General features: G+C 49.1%; 1 protein-coding gene across 5 annotated transcripts in view; it reads right to left on the reverse strand.

Annotated features, from left to right (window-relative positions):
- Positions 1-10,542, reverse strand: part of ZSCAN31 (zinc finger and SCAN domain containing 31) — a 62,506-nt gene that overhangs the window by 26,451 nt on the left and 25,513 nt on the right. For 2 of the 5 annotated variants that reach the window (XM_046004760.1, XM_046004756.1), the window contains exons 3-4: positions 1,107-2,930; positions 20-170 (exon numbers count right to left, since the gene is read on the reverse strand). In XM_046004760.1, coding sequence (XP_045860716.1) covers positions 20-170; positions 1,107-1,484 — 529 coding nt within the window. In that variant the 5' untranslated portion in view covers positions 1,485-2,930. The remainder of the gene's footprint in view (positions 1-19; positions 171-1,106; positions 2,931-10,542) is intronic. The other 3 variants (XM_046004759.1, XM_046004757.1, XM_046004758.1) reach the window with 2 other exon arrangements.

Below are 10,542 nucleotides of genomic sequence, written 5' to 3' on the forward strand. Positions count from 1 at the left end.
GACCCAGCCACGTCCTTACCTCGTGCTCCGAATCTGTGGGGACCCAAAGATTCACCCTGGAGCTGTGTCACCATGGACTGAAGCTGGACAGCTACCGAGTCCTGCTTGGCCTTCAAATGCGGCACATCCTCAGAGAGCGTCTCAGAATGGCCATGTTGCTGAGCCAGGGCCTGAAGGCAGGTAGGGACATTTGCGTTCATGAGACGGGACCCAGGAGCCCCAGCTAACATGCAGTGAGGGACGTCGCGTGCAACCATAGCAAACACTCTAGAAGAACGGCACAGGGAGAGGCCCATAGTGCGACCCCACATGCCAACGGTGGCCTGGAGTGCTGATGCTGCTTTAAAGCGCTGCCCTAAGGTCTTGGACGCGCCTTCCTTTAGAAAGGTGGACCCCAATTCCCCTCCCGGAGAGGAAGCAGCGCTTAGTGACTCCTTTCTACAGAAGAGAACCTGGGGCAGAAGTGACGGTCCACAACCTCAGAGACCAAGTCCTACAGAGCACCGGGGCTCCCTCCTCATCCTCCCTCTCTGTCTGTCTCTCTCGGGGAAGCCGGCCGACGCGAGGACACTCTGAGCCCTAAGCGCACATGCACATGGCAGAGAACAAAGCCTCCTGCCAACAGCCGGTGAGCACTGCGGCCCCTGCCCGCGTCCGTGGAGGAGGGGAGCCATTCCGGCAGCCCATCCACCGGCCCCCGCTCCCCGCTGCCCGGGGCTGAAACGAGCCAGCCCGAAAGAGCCCTGCAACCCCAGCGCTGCACCCCACCTCACGGCGTCTGGGTCCTGACTCCCTGTAGGGCCCTGCTGCTCTGTGCCTCAGTTTCCCTCCCCACCTCAGGAGAGTGGATTAGATCACCCCCCCCGACAGGACTGGTAAAGAGAGACTTCAAGTTAAAAAAAAAAAAACCTTCACCGCAACCTCATCAGAGAGCCCCTAACTGGCTTCCTGATACGAGACGATGCTTGCATTTTTTAAGCCGTGCAGGCTGGGGGCAGACGGCTACACGGCACCCGAGAACTGGCGGCAGCCAGCCCGCCTGCGTCCGCAAACCTCACCCTGTTCGGTGTCTGCGAAGTGGCTGGGAGCCCGTGTCCCCCTCTCACCTGGTTCTCGGGATCACTAAGCTCCCTTTCCAGATCTTCGACCACAGCCACCGCCTGCTCCCCGCTCTCCGGGCGGTGCTCCCGCACCCAGGCCTGCAGCTCCTCGGGCAGGATGGTCAGGAACTGCTCCAGCACCAGCAGCTCCACGATCTGCTCCTTGCTGTGCGTCTCGGGCCGCAGCCAGCGGCGGCAGAGCTCCCGCAGCCGGCTCAGCGCCTCGCGGGGCCCCGGGGAATCCTGGTAACAAAAGTGCCTAAAAAGTTGGCGGGAGGCCTCCTGGGTAGAAAAGCTGTTCTCTCGAAGGCAGGTTTCCTGGTCCCAGATCGCGTCTTCCTCCACCTTCACAATCCTCAGTCCCCGCTCCTCTGCTGAAGCCATTCTAGGGTGAATTCAGAAGGTTCACTCCAGCCGGGGGCCAAGAGAACCTTATTTAAGATTTCCTGATGTGTTCTTCTTTAGAGGACACACCTGATGATGAAAATCATGTGTTAATGGAAATTAAAAAGTCATGGGGAAAAAGTGAAGCACAGAACAATGACTCGCGCTCTCGTCTAGGTTACGCGTGCAGCATCTGGAGAAAAGCGCAGGGCAGAATCCACCAGCTGCCCCCACCTTCCCTCCTTCCTGTACACAAACCCCCCCACCCCCGTGAGTCTGTGCTCAAGCACGTGACCGGATTTGGCCAGGGTGACACCAGCAAATGTCACACGAGCGAAGGCTTGGGAAGTACTTGTGTGACTCGGTAGCTGGCTTGCCCTTTGCCCTCCACATCGGCAAGGAGCATCTGCTTCCTGATGGAAGAGGCGTGTGGGACAGGACCCGTCACCCCAGCAGGGCAGAGGGACCGTCCCCTCTGCTCAGCCCCAGGAACGTGAGCGAGCCTGGATGAGGTCTGCAGAACTGCCGGGCAGACCCGCGGGCACTACAGATACACAAGTCCGTCCTGCCCAGGTCAGCTGAACCCCACAGATCCACGTGCTAAACACCGAAGGAATTAAATTTAAAAAAAGAAAGAAAGAAACACTAATTGCTACTGGCCACCAGAGATTTACGGCTGTTTGTTACACCACGTTACCATGGCAACGAAAAACTGACAGCAACGTGGAGGGACTCCATAAGTGCAGAAGAGAGAAAAGGCAACTTACCTTCACAGAAAACTCTCTGTACTTTTTCTCATTTTTGTACCATTTAAAAAATTACAGAAAGAAAACAAAGAACCAGCAGTGATTGAAAAGGCATCAGGTAAGGAACCGGACACGCACGACCAGCGGTTGGCTCAAACGACGGGCGCTAGCAGAGAGCACTCCACCAGGTGTGAGCGGGCGGGGAGAAGTAACTCCGCCCGGGCCCCCAGCAGCCGACGACTGCGGCTTGGGAGCAGGCGGGTGTGAAGGACGCCCAAGAGAACACACGGGAACTTCTCAGGCAAGGCCAGGGCGCTGGGAGGGGACTCAACATGACGGGCCAAGCAAACGACAGACCTCGGCGATTTACGGTCACGCCGCGCGGGGGTCCTGGGGGCCGAACTGCAGATGGCCAGAGGCGGGCAGAAGCGTGTGGAAGTCACGTGAGGAAAGATACACTGTACCAGAGACAGCCTCGAACGCCGGGCTGAGCTGCTCAGACTTGACTCTACCGCACAGTGAGGGCAGCAAGGCTTGTATTTCACTGCCCCGCAGTAGACCTGTACTTGAGAGCGCGCGGCTCGGAGTGGAAATGCGGGAGTCTGTGCAGGGCTCTGGCACTGACGCTGGAAGGCTGAATGTGGCTCCACTCGTGTTCACTTTTGTGGTAGAACTTGCGTTTCATATACGACTTCAGCCTCTGTTAATAAATTATTATTTTTTTAAAAGATTTTTATTTATTTATTTGAGAGACAGAGATCACAAGTAGGCAGAGAGGCAGGCAGAGAGAGAGAGAGAGAGAGAGAGAGGAGGAAGCAGGCTCCCTGCTGAGCAAAGAGCCCGACGCGGGGCTCGATCCCAGGACCCTGAGCCAAAGGCAGAGGCTTTAACCCACTTTGCCACCCAGGCGCCCCAGTGTGTTAATAAATTATTAATGTCTGAGAGAACTTAGAAGTTTTTCAGTGATGCTCCATTGCTGGAAAATGTCTTCATTCCATTCAGGCAAATGCTGTGTGTCCAGCAGGTGCCCGGCACAGTGTGGGGCACCTTGGCCACAGCAGCGAGAAGCAGCAGACCCAGCCCTTGCCGTCCTGGCGTTTCCAGGGGGAGAGACAAAAATGTTTGTGCAATGTTCATGTAAAACTAGGTTAGAGTTGAGAGCATGGAGAGTTAACCAAGATTGTGGAGCCTGCTCTTCGCCAGTGTCCAAGGCCAACAACCGCACTGTTTTCACTCATTACCGCAGAATCTGTGTGTCAGGGTTTTTGAGCCTTCAGTCCAGGAAAATCTGTAGATTTTAAATCTGAGAATCCCTAACTATGAGCTTGCACTGAATCCTGTTATTGAAAATGTGGCTTCCCATGGGGTTAGATTTACAGGCACGAACGGTTGTGTGATTGATTATGGGGACACAACGTCTGCTCCCGCGAAACCACGGAGCACCACAAGGCAGACTCCTCACAGCCCCGCCGCCCCGGGTGGAGCGGCCTCTAGCTGCTGTGCTGCTCCCCCACCGTTGCTGCACTTAGGACTGACCTCCTGGTCTGTGCCACCGCGAGCCCTGTCTTTACCCTAGTTCCCAGCACGGTGCCGCCTGCTCCAAGTGCTCCTGGGACGTTCTCAGGAGCAGTAACTGAACCCTCTTCATTTCTTCAAGCTGTGGCTAGGCAAGGGAAGGGAAGAAGCACGGGCAGACAGACTCTCTCTGTTCTCCCCACGCCGCCCTTGCTCCCAGGATCTGTATGCGTCACCCAGTGCTCCTAACCAGTCCTCCTGTCTGTCTCCACTCCAACCAGGTCCCAACCTGCTACAGATCCCAAATACCTCTCATGACAAAACACCTAGAGGATTTACAAGTTAAGATTTGCCACGAAATTATGGATGAATCTTTCTCAATGTTTTATTTACCTGATCAATTCAATTATGTGCAATTTGGCATCCTCTGGTGAACTAAATGGAATGAATTCTTTAAAATCGTCTTTAGAGAGACAGTGCTGCATAGCAATGTTCAAATCATACAGCCTCTCTCAACTGGGCTGACCAAAACACCCCTCTCAGAACACTGTTGTGACTGCAGAAGAATGAAACTGGACCGTGTCCTTACACCACACACAAAAACAGACTCAAAATGGATGAAGGACCTCAGTGTGAGACAGGAATCCAACAAAATCCTTGAGGAGAATGCAGGCAGCAACCTCTTCCACCTCAGCCGCAGCAACTTCTGCCTAGAAACATCATCAAAGGCAAAGGAAACAAGGGCAAAAATGAACTATTAGGGCTTCATCAAGATCAAAAGCTTTTGCACAGCAAAGGAAACAGTCAACAAAACCAGACAACTGACAGAATGGGAGAAGATTTTTGCCAATGACATATCAGATAAAGGGCTAGTATCCAAAATCTATAAAGAACTTACCAAACTCAACACCCAAAGAACAAATAATCCAATCAAAAAACGGAGAGAGGGGGGCGCCTGGGTGGCTCAGTGGTTTAAGCCACTGCCTTCGGCTCAGGTCATGATCTCAGGGTCCTGGGATCGAGTCCCACATTGGGCTCTCTGCTCGGCGGGGATCCTTCTTCTTCCTCTCTCTCTGCCTGCTTCTCTGCCTACTTGTGATCTCTGTCTGTCAAATAAATAAATAAAATCTTTAAAAAAAAAAAAAAACGGAGAGAGGGGGGCGCCTGAGTGGTTCAGTGGGTTAAGCCGCTGCCTTCGACTCAGGTCATGATTTCAGGGTCCTGGGATCGAGTCCCACATCGGGCTCTCTGCTCAAAGGAGAGCCTGCTTCCCTTCCTCTCTCTCTGCCTGCCTCTCTTGTGATTTCTGTCAAATAAATAAATAAAATCTTTAAAAAACAAACAAAAAAACCCAAAAAACGGAGAGAGGACATAAACAGTCATTTCCGCAAAGAAGACATCCAGATGGCCAACAGACACATGAAAAAGTGCTCACATCACTCGGCATCAGGGAAATACAAATCAAAACCACAATGAGATCCCACCTCACACCAGTCAGAATGGCTAAAATTAACAAGTCAAGAAATGACAGGTGTTGGCGGGGATGCAGAGAAAGGGGAACCCTCCTACACTGTTGGTGGGAACGCAAGCTGGTGCAACCACTCTGGAAAACAGCATGGAGGTTTCTCAAAAAGTTGAAAATAGAACTACCCTATGACCCAGCAATTGCACTACTGGGTATTTACCCTAAAGATACAAACATAGTGATCCACAGGGCAACGTGCACCTGAAAGTTTATAGCAGCAATGTCCACAATAGCCAAACTATGGAAAGAACCTAGATGTCCATCAACAGACAAATGGATAAAGAAGAAGTGGTATATATACACAATGGAATACTATGCAGCCATCAAAAGAAATGAACTCTTGCCATTTGCAACAACGTGGATGAAACTAGAGGGTATTATGCTAAGTGAAATAAGTCAATCAGAGAAAGACAATTATCATATGATCTCCCTGATATGAGGAATTTGAGAGGCAGGGCAGAGGGTTTGGGGGGTAAGGAAGGAAAAAAATGAAACGAGATGGGATCAGGAGGGAGACAAACCATATGAGACTCTTAATCTCACAAAACAAACTGAGGGTTGCCGGGGGACAGTGGGTAGGGAGAGGGTGGCTGGGTTATGGACATTGGGGAGGGTATGTGCTATGGTGAGTGCTGTGAAACGTTTATGCATGACGATTCACAGACCTGTACCCCTAGGGTAAATAATACATTATATGTTAATAAAAATAATTTTTAAAAAAAGAAGACTGTTGTGATAATTATATAACGAAATGCATATTAAAAGCTCAGCACAGCTGTTATGCTTAAAAGAAATTAAAAAAAAAAGCTCAGCACAGTATCTGGCCCACAGCAACTGCTAAATAAATTATTAATTACCTGGTATTCTTAGCGAAGCAGTATTAATGAGTTGAATATCCTCTTTTATAGAGGAAATAGGATAAACAAAATAAAACATTGAATACATAGGCCAATATTCAGGAGGTAGTTGAAAATCCTGGAAGAAATATTCAAGAAAGGTCAAGACAGACTAAATGACCTGCGGTGACCTTCCAAATGTGTGCTGAAGTCTACCTCTAGATCCCAAGAGGGACATAACCCTGAAAATCCCAATGGCAGCTCAAAAGCAACAAACGGAAGGTTGGATTCAGATTTCCAGAGTAACATGGCACAGCCGGTTACCCTTGATTACCAACTGGCTCCAAACATTAGGAGATGATACGTTAAAAAAAAAGAAGAGGAGGACATGGCCAGCCATAAATACGAGATAAAAATGACAGTGGACCAGAAACAGACACACAGAGCCGCAAGTGCAGTGAAGCTATGGGCTAATGGGTTTGTAAGCAGCGGGCGCCAGCCTAGAATTCGGCTCTGGAGGGATTAAAGATTCGCGGTGACGGTGGCATGTGACAGAGTGCAGGCATCCAGGGTCACTTGCTGACGCCAGGAGCATCAAGGGAGTTCCACACTCATGGAGGTGAGGGGTGCAGCAGGGAAAAAATGACTCTGCTGCTGACTTGGCCTATGGTTTTATCGGGAGCTACGGGCCAGGGGCCCAGCGACAGGACCAGCCTCATTTGCAGTAACCAACGCTGCGAGCTGCCGGCCGCATACCAGGTCTGCCCACCTAGTAACCGCTCAGGGCAGCAACATGAAAGCCCTAGGCATGAGACCCAGAAAGGGTCTTAGATGTAATGCTAAATAAAGTAAGAGAAATCTAAAACACTTTCCCATTCCAAAGAAATTCCAAAACATGCGAAACTCTAACCCTAAGAAAGACAAATCAACAATTCAAATAGAAATTCACTTTTGGGGGGCGGGGGGGGGGCGGGGGGGGAGCGCCTGGGTGGCTCAGTTGTTAAGCGTCTGCCTTCAGCTCAGGTCATGATCCCAGTGTCCTGGGATTGAGCGCCGCATCAGGCTCCCTGCTTGGCCGGAAGCCTGCTTCTCCCTCTCCCACGCTCCCTGCTTATGTTCCCTCTCTCACTGTTTCTCTCTCTGTCAAATAAATAAAATCTTTAAAAATAAAAAAAAGAAAGAAATTCACTTGGGATGAAATTTATTCTATCCATAGTCCAAGAATTTTTAGAGTAAGTGATTTTGAAAACTACAGTGAAACCAAAACAGGTAAAATATAACATCAGGTAGATATAAAAAAGAATTCAAAATCTTAGAACAGAAGAAACTTTGACACTAAAAACACACTAGAGGATACACCACAGAAGTGACACAGCTGAAGAGTAACAGAAGTCTGTGACTGTTCAGTATCTGGCAAGAATTTTCCCGAACTGAAGGCGTGACTTCTCTGATCAAGAGTACTCACGGGGACAGAATACAGTGAAGCTGCAGCTGGTGCGGACAAAGAGACGACCGTAAAAGCTGCCAGAGGAAGAGCCGATGACCTACCAGGGAAACGGACCCCACGAACAGAACCGGAGTCCAGAACACAAGCAGAGTGCGCAGAAGGATGAACAACATGGAACCTGCCCACAGCCAAAGAGAAGCAAGCAGTGGGCGCAGCAAAGTCACATGCCACCCACGGACCCCTCGTAAAGTCAAGGGTGCAGCACAGCAAATACAAGTGAAATCAGAGAGGTGTGAAACAAGAAATAACGGAAGCCCGAGAGCTGACAAAACCTGACAATACATTTAAACGATTATGGCAAAAAAATCCCTAAAAAGTAATATATGCAGTCATACATAAAGTGCCGTACAGCCAAGGTTACCACTGAAGCCCCGCTTTGCGACAGGACAAAGCTGGGAACAACACGAACGTGGGCCCGCGGGGCACTGCTTACGCAGACTGCAGAGGCTGGTTTATTGCATTACGATGCAGTTTTAGAAAATGAGAAAGCTCTTTATGCACAAATATGAAAGGGCTGCCAAGACAGTTAACTGAAAAGAGGAAGGTGAAGAACGAGTGTGACTAACATGCTAACATTTGTACTAAAAAAGAATATATTTGAATTCCCAAGCAACATTATTTGTCTTTGGGATGGAAGAGGAGTGTTGGGGCAGGGGTGACCTGCAATTTCTCAAAGGATATCCTTCATCACATTTTTTTTTTACATAAGAATGTTTTACTACACAAAAGGGGAAGGGCATGAAATTAAAATTCTAACGTATAATGACAAGATGTGGTGCATGTTCAGTTCAATGTTAGAGCGTTAAGGTCCCTATTGTCAGGAGAATGGAAATAGCAAACGACACCTTCATTTAAAAAATTCAAAAAGTAAATACATTTCTTCTAATTTAAGGGTGAATCACAAGCATATGGAACGAATGGAGCGTTCATGTATGAATGCTGATAGTTCAAGGTATACAACATTTTGGAAAATTCTTTTTTTTTTTTTTAAAGATTTTATTTATTTACCTGAGAGACCAAGCACGAGAGCACGAGCTGGGGGGAGGGGCAGAGGGAGAGGGAGAGGCAGGCTCTCTGCTGAGCAGGAAGCCCAACAGAGGTTCAATCCCAGGACCTGGAGGTCATGACCTAGACCAAGGCAGACGCTTAACTGACTGAGCCCCCCAGGTAGGTGCCCCTGGAAAATTCTTTAGAATTATCTACTAAAGTTTTAGAATGAGGGGCGCCTAGGTGGCTCAGTGGGTTAAGCCTCTGCCTTCGGCTCGGGTCATGTTCTCAGGGTTCTGGAATCAAGCCCCGCATCAGGCTCTCTGCTCAGCGGGGAGTCTGCTTACCCTCCGCCCCCCCGCCCCGCCTCTCTGTCTACTTGTGATCTCTCTCTCTATGTGTCAAATAAATAAATAAAGACTTAAAAAAAAAAAAAAGCTTTAGAATGAAAAAAAAAATCACTCACTCCTAGGAAAAGACTGCTTGGTCTGTACCCGTGGTGTCCAGTAGCCCAGATGTGGTTTGTTCAGTCATTTCAGCAATCCACTTCAGAGAACGTATTTTTGCAAGTCACTCAATCATGACACCATAGCTTTTGAAAATCAGCCAATTCAGAATAACTCATCCCAATAAACACATCTAAGTCCCAACAACTGACAACATTCTGTCCCATGAAACCATGCTTCCACACACGATGTCAGCCCTTTGACCCCATTAAGACCCAGCAATACTGAACTGTGTGCTTCTCAAAACACCTAGAGAAGTTCAGCAATCTCTTCCGTTCAGAAGGACTTTACCCAGTCAGCATACGTCTTCAGCTCTGTCTTCAAGTTTCAGATACTGAGTGATAGTGTCATTTTTTAACAAGTGGAACACAGGTGTTACTAAGTAATTCCACTCCTGGATACAGATCCTAAAGAAACGAGTGTTCACTCCACTAAAAGCTAAATACATGTTCAGAGCAGCTTCATTCATAGTAACTCCAAAGTAGAACCAACCCAAATGTCCATCATCTGCCCAATAAATAAACAGCAGGACTGTGGTAGGCTAATTCAAAGATGGCCCCATGATCTGTCCTCCAGTATTTCTCTTTTGACTGTTTCCATGGCAAAAGGTATAATTAAGATCTAACTGTCAGAGTAGGCAGTCAGTGAGGCTCTAACAGGATGCCTGGAGGCCAGTAAGGACGAGCTCATGGCCAGCTGTGGGGAAGGTCAGAGGCCCATCCTGGCAGTACTCCAAAACGAAGCCAAAGAAGCCAAATCAAACTAGCACTAAACCCTGCTTCCAAGAAATCCCCGCCCCAAATAATGAATATTCCACTCCCTTACTGACAGCTGTCAGTAAAAAAGACCCAAACCTCAGCGGGCAGCAATGCACTGGCGCTCTCACATCTCTGAGAAGGCGTCATTACTGTGTTGTGTCTGTCCTTAAACTCTTTTTTTTTTTTAAGATTTTATTTATTTATTTGACAGAGATAGATCACAAGTAGGCAGAGAGGCAGGCAGAGAGAGAGAGGAGGAAGCAGGCTCCCTGCTTGAGCAGAGAGCCTGACGTGGGGCTAGATCCCACGTCATGGGATCATGACCTGAGCCGAAGGCAGAGGCTTTAACCCACTGAGCCACCTAGGCGCCCCTGTCCTTAAATTCTTTATGTCACGAGACAATACCCTTTGGCGGTATCTTTGGGACCAGGTAAGTCAAAGCTGCAGGGCCTGAGGTCTCCCAAGTTCACCCAGCAACATAATTAAGATTACTAATTAGCTGACCATATGACAGCAAGACAGATCTCTGGGTGGGGCTACACTACCTGCATGACTTCGTTAACAGCAGAGGATTCTTGGGCTGGTGGCAGAAGAGCGCATCAGACTCGAAGCATGAGGAGGGTCTGGGCCCATCTGCTGGCTTGTCAATGCAAGAGGGAGCCTCGGGGAGAGGAATGC

The sequence above is a fragment of the Meles meles genome, chromosome 5, assembly GCF_922984935.1.
Source record: "Meles meles chromosome 5, mMelMel3.1 paternal haplotype, whole genome shotgun sequence".
NCBI lineage: Eukaryota > Metazoa > Chordata > Mammalia > Carnivora > Mustelidae > Meles > Meles meles.